Source organism: Cricetulus griseus, chromosome 4, assembly GCF_003668045.3.
Source record: "Cricetulus griseus strain 17A/GY chromosome 4, alternate assembly CriGri-PICRH-1.0, whole genome shotgun sequence".
Classification (NCBI taxonomy): Eukaryota; Metazoa; Chordata; class Mammalia; order Rodentia; family Cricetidae; genus Cricetulus; species Cricetulus griseus.
Window position 1 is genome coordinate 123,865,318 of NC_048597.1, and position 20,033 is coordinate 123,885,350.

At 38.7% G+C, this 20,033-nt stretch overlaps 1 protein-coding gene across 1 annotated transcript in view; it reads right to left on the bottom strand.

Moving 5' to 3' along the window:
* Cntn5 (contactin 5) overlaps positions 1 to 20,033 on the bottom strand; it is a 469,456-nt gene that overhangs the window by 89,172 nt on the left and 360,251 nt on the right. The window contains exon 14 of the mRNA XM_035444195.1: positions 7,370 to 7,490. Within this exon, the coding sequence (XP_035300086.1) occupies positions 7,370 to 7,490 (121 nt within the window). The remainder of the gene's footprint in view (positions 1 to 7,369; positions 7,491 to 20,033) is intronic.

Consider the following 20,033-nt stretch of genomic DNA (forward strand, 5'->3'; position numbering starts at 1 on the left):
CTAATTAATGAATGGAAAGTGAGTTAAACAATTGGCCAACTTCTTTTAGTAATACCTTGTGGGGTGGTGACCAAGTTCATGTGACAAAAGCCTCCAGTTTTTTCTAAGAAACTTTCTATTACTCCTCCTTGCCTGTCTCTCTTTGCCTGCTGTAATTTGGTTGTTTCACTCTTCAACCCACTAAATTTGCCTTTGCCAAGGCAATCAATATCTTCCAAATTACTAAATCCAAGGGTATAGATTGCTTCTTATTTTACTTGTTGGTGAGTGTAGGGGGTAGCAGGTGTGAGTCTGTCTGTTTAGGGAGTTAGTATGCACATGAGTGTGCATATATGTGGAATCCAGAGATCAACCTTTGGTGTCATTTCTTGGGTGCGCTCCACCTTGCTTATTTGAGACAGAATCTATTCATTGACCCGAAGCTCATTGATTCAACAATACTTATTGACCTGGAAGCTAAGGGATCAGCCTGTCTCTGGTTCCATTGCACAAGAATAGCACATGTGTTTTATCACAACGGGATTTTCAACCTGTATTCTGGGACTCGAGCCCAGATTCCCATGCTCACAAAGATGCCACTAAACTATCTGTAGGCCAGTGGTGCCTGTTTGACAAGTCCTTGACTCTCTCACCCAGTTGCTCCCTTCTGAATGTTTCTCCTGTCTTTTTCCATGACCTGATTTATTTGGATTTTCTTGCTGATAGCTCCATGTCTTTGATAGATTCTTTGCAATCTCCAGGGCAAATCCCCTCTTCTAGATTTCCTTTCCATCGACTTTAGTATGTTGTTAGTTCTCAGGTTAGCATATCCCCTCCAAGGATGCTTTCTTAATACCCATGACTAGAAGACTGTTCCCTTACTACATATTTGTATAGGGATCCTTTTCTTAAATGTTGCCCCTGTACTTACAATGAACTTTTCCTATATTTACATTAAATGGATGTGATCAACAGTGACCATGACTGCATAATTAATTTTCTTAGTTGGAAATATGTAATTTGTGATCTATACTTGGCCAAGTTTGAAAGTGAGGATGGATCGTGATAAGTCGGCCTGGTGCAACAAAAATATAGACATGGGCCACTTTCACACTAAGGCAAAAATTCACATTTGCTTTGTTTCTGCCAGTGTTCACAGTCAGAGGATCACAGTACCGTCCCTCTGATTGTCTGGGTCTCTATCTCCCTTCTCATTTTTCCATCTCCCCATCGCTTGTTCTTCCCATTGGGACTGCAGTTGTAGTGTGCTGTGGCTCTGTGAACTCTGTGAACAAAACGTTGGCCTCATTCATATATGACACTCTCTGATGTTCTATCTTAGTGCATGTCTATTCCTTTTGCATACTGGTTCTTCTCTGTACACTTTCACCACAAAAGGTTGAGTTCCTTCTCATGGGATAAGGACATCCCTTTACTCAGCACTCATCATTACTTTGGCACACTGTACAGACCCTGTCAAGAAGGAATGAAATCAGTCTTTAAAATGTAACTTCTTATTTTAAGCATTCATCTTCACATGTTTATATAAATGTGGGATAATATGTTTATATTAGGATGCCTGTATAGGAAAGTTGGGGACAAAAAAAAAAACAGAATGAAATGGGATTATCATACAGTTTTTGTTTGAGAATATTGATGGTGTGACACAGTAGTTAGAATGTTCCTAAAAGTGAGATAGAGAAGTCAGAGTTTTTGTTCCTGGATAGCAGCACTTTCCCATCCAACAACCTGAGGAGGTCTGTGTGCTTGTGAAAATGTCAAACTGTGAGGGAAAGCTTGGATTTTAGAAGGCATTCCATCTCTGCTGAATGAGCAACACGCCAGAGACTCAGACTCCTGCACCTGGACATCTGTGTGTACTGACACTTCACTACATTGTTTCAGTTTTATTTTCTGTTGTGTGTGCCAATGAGTGCAAACTGCTGAAGGAATGTCAGTGCTGCTGGCCTTTACACCTGTGACTTCCATAAACCTTATCAAGAATGGTGCAGAGAAGCCAAACACTTGGTTGACAAAAGAAATGTAACTTTTGTAGTTTGAAAGTTCTGTTGATTAGCAAAGAACTCTCTGATGAGTGTAAGAGGAAAGCAACTTGCTCCTAAAGAAAATCTAGTCTGAAACAGAGATGTTGATGTCAGTTGAAACTCAATGTAGACATTAAGGGCAGCTCTGCGAGGGGTGAAGAGCACACTAAGTCTGACTTATTTCCAAGTCAACTGACAAAATCTTAGGTTGTTTCCTCAGAGCTTGGCAAGTGACAGTGCAGGCATCTTTCCAAAAGAAAAATGTAGAAGTTTTCCATACATTTGATCTTGCTATTGAGACTCACTGAATAGCAGACCTTGGAGTAAATGTGGTCAGTGTTTAATCAAAGTATATCCAACTGTTTTACATTCAAGAAGAAACTGACATCATTATGTGATTTTCAACAATCTTAAAAATATACAAACAGATAATAACTTAAAGCTAATTAAAAAGTTGCCTTCTTTAAGTTATCTGGAAATAAATTGTCTGGTTTGGTAGCATCATCTATCTTATGATAAAAAATGTTTTTTCTTGAATTAAAATATAACCATTGAGCTAGTGAGATGTCTCTGCAGGCAACAGTACTAACTAACAAGCATTGTGAGCTGAGTCCATTTTTGGGGAGTCTTACATGATGAAAAGAAAGAAGTGATACCCACAAGTTGCCCTCTGACCTCAACATGGGTGCACACACACACACACACACACACACACACACACACACACACACACACACAACACACCACAGAGAGCAATAAAAATTAAAATGTATAAGATAGAAATATCTGTAATAATCACTACAGATAAATATGCAGTCAAAATAGAGAATCAATGGAGTAAAATAACAGATTATTTTGGTAAAAAAAAGGCTGGTATGGAGGCTCTGGGTATCTACTTTTTTGAACTAATTGGCTTGCTAGAGTGATACATAGTTTAACATTTACAGAGGTTACCTTCACATGTGTGTAACCTGTTCACTGCCCAGAGCCCTGAGCCTGAAGGAGCCCGGTGATTAGAGCCATGTCTTAACATCACTCTTCTGGGGTTCTAAATAACCTTGACTGAGTCACCCAGCATCTTTCTCTTGTATTGGGTCCCTCAAATTGTGCATTTGGGACCATTGCTATACTTACACTGTCCTTCCTAGTCCCTCCCACTTCTCTTGTTAGATAAAAGGTTACCAAAGATGTTCCCACAAAAGCACCTGTCACACTTGTCACACAGATGGAACATAAATGGAACCTCTCTCAGGTCTGAGGGTTCAGCTTCATCTTCTCATTCTGAGTGCTGACCACAGCACAGCTACTACAGGACAGGGGAGGAAATGCATGGCAAGCTATAAACAAGTGTCGGGGGCTTATCTCATAGAGCAAGTACTATTGTGATGGCATTAGTTTGCTATGGAAAATTACTAGGCAGTCTGGGAAAGATTAAACTATTGAAGTTTAAAAATTGGAAAGAATCAATGGAACTAAGTTGATAAGAAAAGTCAAGGACATTGAATTGAATATGAGTTTAATTCTCAGGGTAAGAAGTAGTAGTGTGGAGTTAGAGGCACATGTCTAAAAGCAGTCAATGTGCCCAAACTTGTTAGACCTTCAAGGGGCCCATTTATCTCAAAATCAGTTAAGTACATGCTAGCTGCATCTATAAGAGAATGCACAGATTTCAGGGAAGGGTAAGTATTAGAAAGACCAGAAGATGGTTGGTTTTCTGATTATTATTATTATTACTATTTTTACTATTCTCATAATTTCTCTAATTCTCTTTGAAACAGCCATATAGCTGAGGCTGACTTTGACCTCCTAATTCTCTTGCTCCACTGTGTAAGTGCTGAGGACACAGATGTTCACTATCCCACTGTACTGTGTACAGATATCCCTCTTGACTCAGACTTTCCCAACTTACCATTGTTCATTAAGAAAATGTTGAAAAGAAATACAGTAGAATGAAATGTTCCTATTTGCTTCCTCTACCTCTGAGCAGAATACAAGGAACTAGGGCTCATGTTCCTAGTAATACTAGTTGAGCTAAGCATGTCTTATTTAAATGATGGAACTTTCCTACTGTGCTATATACTGTGAGACATGTATATGACATTTATTTATGAATCATCAAATAACAAAATAATTCTTCTATCTGGAGCTGTGTCTACTGCAATAGACTGTCTCTTGTATTCCCTGAGCATGTCAGAGCCTTCCAAGGGGTGTGTTTCCTCCCATGAGCTTTTGCCCCCAAGGTCTATCTCTCTTTCCCTGGAAAATAGAATAAACTTCTCTTCATCTTTTATGTGTTCCTACAGCATTGCATGCCTTTGCTTTCCCCATTGTTTTTATATACACTTCTCAAAAGTAAAGAAAATGGTGTCCAAATGTTTGGACATACCTCTAGTTGTATGTATGTATGTATGTATGTATGTATGTTTGTATGTATATTTGGTTTTTTGAGACAGGGTTTCTCTGTGGCTTTGAAGGCTGTCCTGGAACTAGCTCTTGTAGACCAGGCTGGTCTCAAATTTATAGAGATCCACCTGCCTCTGCCTTCCAAGTGCTGGGATTAAAGGTGTGTGCCACCACCACCCGCCTTCTATTTATATTTGTATTCTAGCAAACCATTTCTTTTAGGATATTCATAGTTTCTGGGGCTTTTGTTGTTCTTCAGATTACATATATGATGCCATCATAATGCTGGTTCTATGAAATAAAAATTTGTAAAAGCAGATGATTGATTTTATGCTGTATATAATTATTATAGAATATTGAAATTTTGAATAATGATAATGGTAGAAGGAAAATGGAAAATAGAATTAACAGTTACAGTCAAAATTATAAGCAAAAGTAATAATAACATTTTTGGGGACAAGATAGCCCTTAAGAGTCTGGAACATTCCGATTCTAAAGGAGTGTATGCTAAAGCTGCCCTACCCTGGACTCATTAAGATGTACAAAGAAATGTTACAGACCATCTTTAGTAAAAACTAAGAGGAGTTTCATGATGCTGTGAGAGTAGACTGTTTTCCCAAGTCAACATCAAAGTATTATCTTAACACATTCCTTTCGGCTGATGTGTGCTTCAAGTGTAATCAACGTTGAAAAAAGTGAATTGCACAGTCAATGGTGTTTTGCAAGGGGCATGGCCTTCACTGCTTCCATACATTTTGTTAACTCATAAAATAATATCTTTGCCACTTGAGTTTTGACAGCCTTTAGAAAAACTTACTCTACAGTGCTCAGCCTTGGCTTTACTGCCTAGAATGGAAGACTGATCCTCCTTTACAGAGAGTAGAGGGATTGAGACATGAGACTTGAAGAGTAGATCCACCTTCACAGGTCAACACTAAGACAAGCAACATTCCAGCATGCAAACTTCCACAGACGGCCAGAATACAGTCATTTTCATCATCATCTCTGTAAGACTAGCTGGGAGGGAGAAGCAAATTATTTTCCCTAATTTCTGAAATCCAATGTGAGTACGTAATCAAAAATTGGTAGCTGGATTGAACTCACTTCAAGGGAAAGCCTAAGCTCACGGGTACATAAATATTCAGACACTAGCAACATGTTTGAAATTGCTATTGGGTGCAATTCCAAAATTAATGCATTTAATCATCTCCTAGGCATAAAGCCAAAGGCTAAAAGAGCAGAACATGAAAACGTTGGCCTTGAATTATGTTCTGAACCCTGTTGAGTTTAATTTTACTTACAAAGCAGGGTATGTAGTTTGCCACTTAAATTTGCCACTTATAGTCCTGAAAAAAATTACCTGGTTTCTTTTTATCAGCATCTAAATTGTGGTATTCACCTGGAAAGTTCTAATTTTAGGAGGATCAATCTAAATTACTAGTCAAGTGCACCCAGTAAATACACATAACTAAGGCAGACAACAGCAAGAGAAGAAAGCAATTTTCTACTTATTTGACTGTGGGGTACAGTGTGCAGTTACAGGAAACTTGTACCTTCAGAAGGCACAAGGAAATTTCCAGCTACACAAAATGTTATGTATTGAAAGAGGAACACTTTAAAAAATTTTTATTATGATAAGGTGATATAACATACATTCAGGATGCAAACTTTGGAGACAAGAATGAACAGTCTTGTAAGTAGAAACAAGCACACTGGACATCACTAAGCTTATTCTCAATGACACAGGTCTTTAAAATCATCTCAGTGAAATCAATGGTAGATGCACCACCACCCATTAATAACAGTTGGAGACAGAGGCAATTAAGAGGTTGTCCTCCACCTTTATATTTACTGTGTGAAATTCTTAAAAACATCAGCTCTTAAAATGATAATTGAAAAATACTTCAAATGTTTAAAGGTCGTGATTTTAAAATATTATCTCTTTCTCTGACCTATAAAAGCATATATTTCTGTATACTGTGCAAGAATTGGAAGCATGCAACACACATCTCTCTGTAAGACTGAGGAAAAGGGAAGGGTACTGGGTAGGGACTTGGTGATTACTTTCTTGGCTTATAGTTATACTACATGTGGCTTTGCACAATTCAAGAATTTTGGAAACTGTCTATGGGTATACTACACATGTTCTAAGAAGTGAAAGAATGGCAATTTGGAGAGAATAAAGAATGAAAAAAGATGAATGACAAAGGAAGAGAAGGACAATACATGCTAGGATGTGTATATCTCATCTTGAGGAATAATATTGTAAAGACAATTCATGCTATAGCCATGTACTTAATTGAAATAAGACAAAAGTTAATAGGGTTGTAACTGTTTTGGGGGTGGCTCATAAATTGAAAACACTTAGTTGTCATTTTTGCACAGAAAGGATGTATGTTGACATTTTCAAACTCAGAAAAAAAATCCCTGTCATGTAACAATTGTTACCCTCATATATGTGAAGTTTTCTTGGTTTTGAAAGCTGGATTTGGAAGTTGGTAGGAAATAGGAGAAAAATCTAATGCCTGAATGTTCTGCTGGCTTTGTATTTGAAAGCTGTATGTACACACACACACACACACACACACACACACACACACACACACACACACACACACACACACACACAGCAATCTTGACTCTATGGCCCATATGTCTCAGCAGCTATGCTTTTGACTTTGGGATTAAGTTGGTTTGCTATTTAGCAGCCACTCAATTCTACAAGTGATTTGGAGTTAGCTTTTAGTTTTTGTCTGTTCCTAAGGAAAGGTTTCCTACATCATCATCTCAAAGGCAAAATAAGCTTAAACAAAAATGACAGAGATTGTGAAATTGAGAGTGAACAGTACAGTGCTGAAGTGCCCCAAGTCCATGCATTCCAGTCCCTTCGTAGGATAATTTATAGTGATCGAGTCTGCAGTCTGAGCTATTAGCATACTCACCCCTAACAAGAAGTTCTGCCTCATCTGACACACTGTCTGCTGTGGTCTGTACCCTGCAGCCATATCTCCCAGCATGCATCAGAAGGATGTTCCTGATCATTAAATCTGCAGAGGATGCTTGCTGAAAGAGGGATGAAGTGCCAGTTTAAAATGTTGCAAATCTGCCTGATTCAAGGTGGTTAAGGGGAAACTTTGCATATTCAAAGGGCCCATCTTTGGCCTTACAGTTTACATGACAACAATGCAGAAATCAAACATGCCCTGTCTTAGGGAATATACAAAGTTATACTTTTCACAATCACTCAAAGGGATTCAACATTGAATATTACATAAAATGATTTAGCAGCAATAGTTAAGAGATATTTAAATATATATCAGTCACTCACAGCTTTAAAAATATAGGAAAATCAGTACAATTAACTGCTATGTTATTGGAAGACAAGCCTATTTTTTGTGACAGTAAAACTGTGTTGAAAGAAATACCAACTAGTAGGAAATTAATTACAAGAAGGTAACTTTTGGAAGATTATCTAATGATGATTTATTGAATATTTCTTTTTATAAGTACACTGTGGGCCACAGAATGCAATAGCACTTGGGAGAGAGATGACTGGTCCCCAACCATGTATCTTTATGTAACAAAGATAGAATCCTCCCATAACCACCATTATCGCAGAGCAAGGTCAGCCAGAACCCCTGTTAATGAAGCCATAAAACAAAATGGACTCTCAGAACACTTGACTTTTGTTGGAGTCAGGATGATGAGAGCCTAGTCCAGTAAGTGCTGTTGGGTGATCAATAAGTGCCAGGGAGAGAATATTTTGATGTATTGCTTATGGTATTGGGGAGGACCCTGTAGAATGACTGACGAACCAATATAAACCCTTCCTTACCTAGCACTGTTCTTCAGTTAATTTGTTAAAACTGATGAATTTACTGTGATAATGCAAAGATCATGGTTTTATTATGTATGGGATGAACCAGAACTCAATATTTAGCATGTGCTGGCTTTGAGCTTGCAGCAAACCTGATCTTTCTGCTTCCGTCTCTTGAGTGATGGGATTGCATGTACCAGAGCACGTGATGATTTATCCCCTCTGCCCCAGGATAAAACCATAGAAAGACCTTAATATCCCTTATTTTCATGTTGCAAACTAGGAGAGGTCAGCTTGAATGTGCACTCCAAGAATTCATTCATAAACTAAGCACTTAAGAGAATGCTTGATAAACTCTTCCAGAGAAGGACTCCAGATGCAAGGGCTTTTGATGTTGGATGGGATGGAGGCAAGTTACTTTTAAAAACAATCCATTTGTCCTTGCAAGGTAAAACATACTAATAAATATTTAGGGATTTAGTTGTTTGCTTTTGTTTTGAAATAAGTGAATGGGTTTGTTATATCATGAAAAGGAAGCTCATGTCTAGGAATCCCTGATTTTTATCCTCTGTGTTTGTGGAAAGGGTGTGTTGTTATGAGCTTTGAATGCTTTCATCACAGTAAGTTCTTTTCTTTCAATGAATTACTTTGTGATCCCTTGTGTTTTAGACTTTTTTCCCCCTCTGTGTTAGTTATTTTTATTTCCAGCTGATCTTACAATTGGACTATCTAAGTGTATTGAATGTTTTACTCATGAAATAATTTGTTGAGACAGTCTGATTGATTCATATACAAGAAACTGCTTCACAGTGAGAATGCATTAACATGTATTAAAATGTCACAACAATTGTTTTCAGAATGAAATATATGTCCATCAAATGTCATAATGAGGACTTCCTTACAATACATCTTCACTCACAAGGAGACTCACTTCCTATGTGGCTGCTTTCTGGCTGGATGAAGAAACATGATCTACCTCCTCAACTCTCCTACACCCAGTACTCACATTTTTCAGATACAAAATGGAAACTTGAAAATATTCTGGTCTTTCATTTTAGTGGTGAAACAAAAGAGAAATAACATTATAAGCAGCTGTTCAGTTTCTAGTCAAGATCATTTATGAGTGATGAAATATTTGCCTCCAGTAGTTTGGGTACACCCTAGTCCACACACTACAGGCCTCTAGGGGCTTCTTCACTCAGACACTTAGCTCAGTAGGCAGGAGTCACTGCCTACATTTCTAGGACAGAATGGAACACCTATTTGATAAGAAAGCAGAGGAAAAGCCACAGATATAACAGATTTGTCTTTTCTTTCTAGAAATAACTCCACTTGTAAGGGTGGCTTTTATTTCCCCTGCTTTGTTCTGGGGGCTTCTGTTATTTTGTTTATTTATTTATTTGTTACTTATTTATTTTTGATACAATATGGTATCAAGGCAAGCTTCAAACTCAAAATCTTCCTTTGCCAGCCACCCCGCTGCTGGGATGACAGGTGTGGCTGGCAGTCACCTCAGCATTGCTCTGGACTGTAAGCATCCCACCACCAAATTAATTTGGAGCAGTTTCAAAACAGGAAGCTTATGACTTTGAAAGTCAATTTTGAGCAGCACACTCCTATAATTAAATATTTCACATTTCATTTTGCAGATATTTTCCTCCCAAATAATGTATTTTCATTTGAATCTGAACTACAGTTTTTAGCCCCTTTACTTTCTGTGGAACTGATTTGAGAGTGAACAGTGCCAGAAAGATGAACAGAGTATTTAGGGTCATACAAACATGCATATAATTCAGGGTTCTCCTAAATCATTTCTCCTTTGGTATGTGTGTGTGGATCCTGAGATTAGAACTCCATCATTATCTCTTGGTCCACATGTCTGTAGCCTGTTGCACAGGCCTCGATGCCAGGCCTACTGGAGGAGTGGAAATTGGCTCATTTGGGGCTGATCTCTTTTCTTTTGGATTATATGTGTATTATATTTTTAAAATCCTAAACAGAGGTGCTTATAGGCAAAGTGAATGGACTGTGAACAGTAAACCTAAATTACTCTTTCCATAGATTTACTGTTCTTTCAAGAGAAGTAATGAGGAGAATTCACACGGGACCCCATTATCCTTAATCTGAGCCCACAATGTGCATGCAGCTCCTGTGAGAAACGCTGCAATTCCTTGCAACTTTAATGAAATGGTTACTTACAGCGAGCTTCGCTTTCTTCAATTCAAACTTCATTTCCACATCTTGTCTCTCAGGAGGCACTCTCTTCTCTGACTCTCATTTTACTTCCTCTCCTTTCTTTCTTTAGTTTTTGGTTGCTGTTTTTGGTTTTATAATCAATTGCTGCTCCCGTTGACTCAAATGAACTTCCCCACAACCAGCGCTTAACATGGTACTCCAACACACCAAACAGCCAAGTGGGCACTAAAGTCCCATATTTGTGCATAAGGGACTGAGGGACTAAATGAAGCCTTGTTAGGATGGGCAGTTTGTTTCACTATCTGCCTGGGAGAAGAGTGGGATAGATTTTCGCTTTTCCTGGTCACATGATGTTGTTAGAGCACTTGGGACTTTTATCTATAACTTTCAAATAAAATAGGAAAATAGCTGCTATCTTTCCACCCAAGTCCAGTTTTTTTTTAATGCCCTACCACCTACCCTAAGTAACTAACAAATATGAGAAAAAGGCTCCCTCTCTAGCCCAGGCTGATATCAAACTCAGTATGTAGCACAGACTGGCTTGAAACTATATCCTGCTGCCTCAGTTCCATCCTTCTGAGTGGCTGATGACAGATGTGAGCCTCTATACCTGAAAATAGCTGTTGTTTATTAGACTTCATTCACTCTAAGAACCTTGAGCCACCCTGGCCCCAGAACACTGCCAATTGTATTCCTAAGAAATGGGAACTCATTGGATCTGCTGCTTAATGTCTGTGGGTTCTGTTTGAAGTCCAAGTACTTTGTGTGAACAGGAATGGCTCTTTAGAGACACATTCTGCTTGCCTCTGCTGTGGTTGAATACTGTGATCCAGATCTGCCCCTTCCAGCTGTGCATCTTGGAATTCCCCGACTCCCACCTATTTGCAAAGGCTTTGGTGTGAGGCAGATGTTCTTTTCCTAAGAAATTGAGTTCAGATCTATTCTTCCCTTACCTCACATCTCTGGAATTAGCCCTTGCTGTCCTGGAAGTTTCCCCCAATGTCCACTGTTGGCATTTCCAGAGCTGAGCAAGGGCAGAGGTGCAGGGGGTGGATTAAAGCCAGCAAGCAAATTAAAGAAGGAATGCACCGAGGGCTTCCTTCCTCCTCCCTTCTTTGCAGCTGACACTACCTCCCCTCTATCCTCACTACATTTCCTAGAAGAAATTAGGAAGGAACAAGGGAAAAGATAGCAGAGGATGCAGCTGGGGTGAAACACCTGAGAGTAGATACTGATTTAGGAGTGATGTTGCATGAATCTAAGCTCTCCTTCCTGTGGACTAGATAAAATGGGAAGAGGATTCAATGGCTCAAGGAGTCTCATAGGCTTTTGTGAAGATGTCAGGAAGGCCCACAGCAATATGTCAGAGACACACTAAAGTGTGACACATACTATTGTCAAAGGTCCTAACTGCATCTTCAGCCAAGAGAGTCTTCAGAATTCACTCCCTCTCTAACCAGGATATCAATGTTTTCAACTGTTATAGAAAGATTTTCTTTCTTTTATCTAACCTAATAAGCACTTGATTTTATTCAGAAACAGGCATTGAATCCTGTACTTGCTACAGCTACCTTCTGAGTATCCCCAAGCCTCTGGAGAAGTCAGAATATATACGAATACATAAGCTCTCTAGCTCTCTTCTTCTTCTTCTTCTTTTCTTCTTCTTCTTCTTCTTCTTCTTCTTCTTCTTCTTCTTCTTCTTCTTCTTCTTCTTCTTCTTCTTCTTCTTCTTCTTCTTCCTTCTCCTCCTCCTCCTCCTCCTCCTCCTCCTCCTCCTCCTCCTTCTTCCTTTTCCTCCTCCTCCTCTTCTTCTTCCTCTTCTTCTCTCTCCTCTATCTATATGTCTCTCTCTGTGTCTGTCTGTCTCCACACTGTCTTCTGTGAGTGTTATGGGGGTATTAAGTGAAGCACTGTGTATGAGTGAATGATTGGGCAATGCTTCACAAGAATGAAGTGCTAAGTAGCATTCTAAGAGTAGGTTACAGCAGAAATCTGTGCACACACTGCCATAGCAACCACGAAGAAGATGTTTGGGGAAACTGTCACTGAACTCTAAGATCATTTAAACTAGGTCCTAAATAGCAAGCTCCATTCTCAGTGAGTCTTAACACTGTTGTGGATGGCAGTGTGTGTTTTTGGTTGAAGGTGTATTTCATTTTCTTTAGGAAAGTTTATGTAGCCCACTATGCCCAGCTCTGACACCCCCATGCCTATAAAAATTGCTCTTTGTAAAGCAAAATGAGATGATGTAACTTCTATAAGATACAATTTAATAAAACTCTCACCTAATGTAAATTCTGGGCACTATCTCTGAGGCATGGATTATGTCATAAAAATTAAGTCTTAGACATTGGCATGTTTTCCTAGTAGTAGTGTTTCATATCCCCAGGTGATAATTTATTTAAATTATGCTATCATCATATAGAAATTATACATAAATTATCTTTACAATAATTTTTCCTTAGGCCCTTATAGAAAAAGGTCTAGATTAATGCTGACATAGGTTTTAATATCATTTCTAAAAATAGTTTAAGATGATTAATTTTCATGCTTAAATGAAAGTATACATTCTTTGAAATAGAAATATTAATTGCTACAAATAAGGAAAATGGGCAAAGTACTCCTTAGCAAAAATATTTCTATCTGGATGAAATACTCAATTACTCTAATAATACATTCAAGATTCAAACTGTTTCTTCGTGTTTAGCTTCCAAAATAATATTCTCATGAAGATTTTCATGCACTAAGAGCAACAGTCTTACACAGTGAGAAATATTAAAGGGGACAATTAAACTGTGAATCATTGGTTGAGTTTAAGGTAACAGGTCCAGTCATGTAGGCACCACGTTGGGAGTTGATGGAGTCAGTCACTCACCCAGTACAGCCTGGGTGAGTGAAGATGGCTCTATAAATACATTCAAAGCAGACAAACACTAGGTCATTTGCAATTCCATTTGAAGACTATTAATTCTAAACTCAAGAGAATCAATCCTTTCTACTACTCAGATGACAAGCATGGGTACAAAGAGTGCCATGAATTGTTGAAAAAATTCTCCATGTATCCCACCTGTCCTTCTGTCTAAAGTACGAAAACAGGACAAGACAGTGAGGTACCCAGATAGCTGGTGGAGTGGCGATGTGTTATGCTCATTCTTTAAGGGTGTCTTCCTTCCTCATGATGAGGTCTGTGTGATATTGATAGAAGTTTACTGCCCATGATTCCCCCATCATCACCCTTCTTTCATTGTTTATATAGTATGCTATTAACTAATTTACCATGTACTAATTTCTGCTATGTTAATCTTAAGGGATGGGGACATAGACTGCACTGAACGCATGTCCCTTTAATCTGCCTTCAAGAGAAGAAACTCAGGGAGGAAACACAGACTAGCTTTTTCATATCTGCAAGTGGGCTTTGAAGAGTTATGGAGGGAAGTGGATCTGTTTCTCCTTCTAGAAAACTACAAGTTGAGTCCAGAGAAAGATAATTTCTTTCTGCATATCTCATGGAGTATACCAATAATTATTTATTAACAATGGATAAGAGTAATGACACCTAAGATTTCATGGTCTTTGTAGACAAGGTCATACTATGTAACCTAGTCTGGCTTCACACTTGCAACCTTCCTGGCCTAGCCTCCAGAATGTTGGCATTACAGACCTCTGCCACTATGCCCAGCTTTCTGAGTAACCAACACATTATGTCATGTTTGTTCTCTCCTGTTCATTTCTAGCATTCACCCCATGGGTGTGCAACTGTGAGGCTGGCCATTCAGACTGACTTTGCTGACCTTGTCAGCCAGCTTCAGTGGCTGCTGTTTAAGATGTCCCAACACCAGTCTGTATCAAGGTTAGATCCAGTTTATTTCCCTCAGTTGATCACTTGGTCCAGTAGAAGTGGATCTTCTGATTCTTTTTACAAGTATTTCCTCCATTGGCCAGCTAGAGTGCCCAATGTGCCTCGTGTTAACATTTGCTCAAATCTTAGCTCTTTGAGAATGGCTCCCCTAATATCCAGGAATATCTGTGTATTTTGTGAGCCCCAGTACTTAGTGACAGCAAGAGCTTTCCTCAAATGGCAACATATAAAAGCATTGCTTTTCACACCAAACCATTGTCATCATGAGACCCAATGAAACTGCACAAGTCACATGAATAGCAACCAGTTGTTCTGTTGAATCCAACCCACCTTGATCACCTTGATATTACCTATGTCCTCCTGCAACACTATTAGCCATTGGAGAACATAGTGCTTTGTGAGGTATAATCTCTTTGTAAATGAAACACCTCTCTTAGTGCTTGCAATTCTGTGCTTCATTTGAACTCTTTTCTTAATGTGTGCTGATGTGAACAAAGAGACCATACTTAAATTTTATGCTAGAATTATATAGGAACACACTTTACCTTTCATTCTGAATGTCTGGCATGTGCTATTCTAATATGACTGTATTTATGTGTTCTGTATTATTTTTTCAGATTTTCTTTGTAGCTTTTTCTTATTTTTCCAGCACAAACCACACATTGACACACCTTTGTCAGGTTTACCTAACACCAGGCTTGTTGGTGGTAGAGAAAGGCCATCTTACACTGGAATGAAAAGAGGTGGGTGCATCTACACCTCACAACCTTAGAGCTATAAGGGTCACAGAGGGATTTTTCTTTCTCACTTAGAAACTGAAACTCTTGGAAGTGTGGCGACACACTGCTTCTCTTTAAGTGGATTCTCCTCAGGAGATTTAAACTCACATAATTAAAACTAGAAGTTCCTGTCTGTGCTCTGCCTGATGGATCAACCTACTCATGAAATTTCTCCAGTGATGCTATCCTAACAAATACCCACCCCATAGGTTAGCTCAATGAGGCAGTGCTGAGAGTAACAAGATCTTAGCAGTCATGGCAGGCAATAAACATTTTTGTGTGGACTGAATTCTTCCACTGTAGTAGCAGTATAATCACACTCTCTTCCCTTAGGTCTGGGATCCCCGAGTTCTCTCTCTCTCTCTCTCTCTCTCTCTCTCTCTCTCTCTCTCTCTCCCTGTGAAGTCACTCAAAGATAAAGACTTTGGTTCATTCATGAATGAACTTGTGATTTGTTAGCAGCTAGTAATGGCATGGCCTCCAGGAGAGCTCCAGAAAAATACCTTATAGTAGCTTCTCATTTCCCTTTGTGACTGAAGATGAGGGGGAAACTTCATTCATGTGCCAGGTATTTCTTAGGGTGTCTTCTCATACAGGTAGGAAGTGGCACATTTTTGGCATCCTGGGAACTGCTTACTTCTCTTTCACTTGTACAAGGAGGTGAGCTGTGACCTAGCTACAGTATGTCCATTCCACAGTACTTCAGTGGAAAGAGAAGGCACATATACTACTGGGTAGGATAACACATGCCTTTGAGAAACTTAAGTGCAATCTGAATAGGCAACCAGTCACAGCATGATGAGTTAAAACACCCAGTAGTACAAAAGCCACAGGGAAGAGTGATTTTAGTATAAATACAGAAATAAAAGCTATCTCACAACTAATAATTTCTCACAGTAGAAAGTAAACATGGAGGGCAGAGTACAGGAGACTTGACTAAGGGAATGGTCAATGTACAGTGGAAAGCTCTCAGCACCCAACTCTTGGGCTGGGGTTTTGATGCTCAGTTATGCCTCCTATAGAATAATGCATTGTTCTGATTCAACCTACAGGAGATTTATTACACCATTTAAGACAAAATTTGGTTAGTGTATCAAAACAAATTGACATTTTGAATAATAGTGACCATGAAATTGTTGTTAAAAGCCAATTTTCTTAACAAAATATTGTTGTTCTTCAAGCTCCATTGTAACTGGATTTGATGAGCCACATCTGGACATAGAATGCACTATCTCCTTTTGAAACACCAAATTAACATTCTAACATAAAAAACACTACTTCATTTCCCCATTTACTTATTAACCTTTCCTGTGATTATGGGATGGCCTTAAGAAAATCCTCTACATGTGACCTATAACTGACATGTTCTCAGGTAGCAATATGAATTATATTTTGATCCAGTATTTGCAGAATAATTTTCAGATTTGAATCTGTTACCAATCTGTGTAATTTACATGGATCTATTTGACTGACATCTCCACATTTCCATTCCCTCAATGCATCTTTTCATATGACCAATCTCTTTCAGGATGGACACTACTAGCTTATTTTATCATAATATACCGTGTATCGAGATTGAATCCATTTACTCATGTTTTTACATTGTCAAATGATGTCTACACAAGAATCTGATTCCTTCCTGGCTGTATGGATGAGTACCCAGACCCTTGCCCACAGGGTCTTTGTTCCTTTACACCAGCAGAGCCTAAACTGGCAGAATAGAGTAATCCTATCTCATTCATCAGACCCTGAATTGACCTGGCAATGTGAAGTAGATCTGGTCTTGGCAATGGGCAACAAGTCCTTGTGTTTCTTTGATATTTTTCTGGTGCTAGAGATTGGAACTGGAACCCATATACCTCTGTGCTCCATCCTAAACCCTGTTCCTGACTTTTGTGGAGAACTTCAAGAATTAGCCTAGAATGGGTCCATCATGTCTCTTTTATGTTTGAATCTCAATGACATAAATAATACTTTTGCAACTTTTTATGCCAGCTTCGTAGAAATGGAGGCTAATGCTTCAACCTGTAGAATGAGAAGACACATGTCTACTTCTGGTTTGCTCCTTCTCTCATGGTGTCTTGTTCAATTTCATAGGATCTTTCCCACTGTTCCTTTCAGAACATTATATGTGGCCTTACTTGAGGTGCATGATGTCTATAGAGACTTGTGCCAATTATTAGCCCCCAGCTAACTCAATGAAAACTCAGATTTTCATTTCTGCCTTTCTCAAATTTATACCTTCCTATTACTATCCATTATCCTTCTCACTCCATTGACCATGCATTACAGTGTATTGTATTCAGGTTGTGTCTGTAGAGTCCATGGTGTTGAGAGCTCTATTATGACTGGGTGGGATTCAGTACTCTATTTATTCAGCTTGCTTCCCACTACCCCAGCTGTTCTGCTTCTTCATATTGTGATTTCTTGTCCATTCTCACATATTTTGCTACTTCTTTTATTCAGAGGTGAAAACTCACTTTTTGGTCCTTAACTCTGGATTGGTCATTGACTTTTTGACAAACAGAATTCAGTGGAATTAGTATACTGAAAATTCTGTGACAGTCTCCTGAGAAGATTTGCAGCTCCATTCTACACCCTTTGGAATATTCATTTGTAAGAATGTATAAAAGGTAGTCATGTTATGAAGATCATGTCAGCTGGGTAGGGAATGGCATAGAAAACAATGGAGACATGCCGAAATTTATAATTGTTGCAGCAATTTGAATCATGCTTAGAGACATGAGGAAATAAATCACTTATAACTCCAGTGGAAGTATCATGAAGACCTTGATAATTCACCCAACACTCAGAACTGAAGATAGTATAGTGGCATGTGGCACCTAAGGCCTCACCCTGCTTTCTGATGCTGGGCAGTAAGCCATGCTGCAACTATGGAATAAGCATTTTGTGAACACTGTCATGTGAAATAGCAGGGGTTATACTTTACTCATGTAGACGGAATGAATCTACCTAAATGGGATTTCAGAGGAGGGAGGGTGCTAATGTAGATGCTTTTGTTCAGACGCACATGTAGAGAAATTAGACAAATGGGGGCTGCTCATTTCACAAGTACAATACAGCAAAAATGTGAAGAAGCTGATCCTAGAAGTTGAAAAACAAAACTGATTTCCATTTCTAGTCTCTCCCAGAGACAGAAGAATAGGAAAAAAGGAAACACACCATCAAACATAATCCTGGGATTCTCCCAAGTAACTGTGGAGTCAAGGAGGCAAAGGTGTCAAGTGTATGAGAATAACATTCTGTTCTCTTCAGAATTTCAAGAGCATTTCCCCACTGCATCCAGCCTACCCTTGAGAGAAACTCAAAGAATCTGGTAATGGAGGATGGGAAATGGGAAGAAGGATGTAATTGGAGGTGGGAGTTATGAACTGGTGGAAACTTTTGCTGCAGTCTTGTGAAGGATGTAGAAGGACTCCGATGGAATTGTGGGCTCCATTAAGGGCTATCCAGTCATGACACTGACTATTGACTGACATCTTTTATGGTGAGGTTCAAAAGTAGGTACAGGAACTAAACACTGATCATCATTTTCAAAAAGAAGTTAGGGGACATATTTCAGCCCAGAATTTGTTAGATATCATAAGAAAATTGATGTGGGATAATGACCTTGTTAATTGTAAATATTTGTCATTCATATTAGTTTACTAAAATGCTGATTGACCGACAGGTAGCTAGGCAGGAAGTATAGGTGGGGCTACCAGACTAGGAAAATTCTGGGAAGAGGAAAGGCAGAGATATAGTTGCCCGTCAGATGCAGAGGAAGCAAAATGAGAACAATTTACTGAGAAAAAGTACCAAGTCACATGTTTAGACATAGATAAAAACTATGGATTAACTTAACTTGAAAGAGTTTGTTAGTAATAATCCCAAGCAATAGGCCAAGCAGTTTATAATTAATACAAGCCTCTATGTGTTTATTTCAGACTGAACACCTACCAGACCAGGCTGTCCAGAAACTTCTGCCTACAGAAAGTGGTTTTCATGAGCTTTTTATAAAAACAACTGAAAAGAAGGGAACATCTGTAGTATTACTGAATAATATTATCTGAAGGAATACTTACCTGTAGTTTGCTTTTGTGGGTATCAATGATTTTGCATTTTTATGAATAATGAACCACACTTATATCTAAAACTCGCACAGAAGCTCTTCTTATTTGTTCTTCATACACATGAAAATTTGGTATGATATGGAATAAGTATAGTGGTGGATATTTAAAAGAAAAAATGAACAAGGATAAGTGAAGGCATTTTTACACCCAGGCTTTTTCTTTTTTTCCCTTCCTTCCTTCCTTCCTTCCTTCCTTCTTTTCATTTTTTTAGAAAATGCAAAAGCTCTAATGGAATCATTTAACTTATACTAGCATGCCTTCAGAGTATATTCCAGTTAAGTATTTGGTACTTTCAAGTTTGTTTGTCAAAATATTGCCTTATGAGGCATTCATATCTTTTTAAAGAAACATTGCTAAGTATATTCATAAGCACAGAGCTTAAAAATTAGTAATATCATTTCAGGTCTCTGCTCCAACGTCAAATACTGAGAGTGTATTTGCTAACACAATGTAGAACAAACTTGTGCACAGCAACCACCTCGGAAGTGAAACACACCTCATTACAAAGGGAAGAAATTCCAGTTAGCAAACTTGGTCCTCTTTTCCACAACCAGGAAGAGTCCAGTCAACCTTCAACATACTTAGAAGGGAGGCAACCAAATCACATTTATCTGAGAAAGGACACTTCTACCACTAGTCCAGGGCACACTGTGAGCTACCACAGCCACCACCCAATGAAGACCAAGGCAGAAGACATTTGGTAAAAAGAAAGTTGAAGTGTTAGGAACATGTCAATCAAATCAACTATGAGAAACAAGATCAAATACGATTCTGAAGACACATTTGCCAGAGCTGGATGTGACCTGTGGAAATGACATTTGC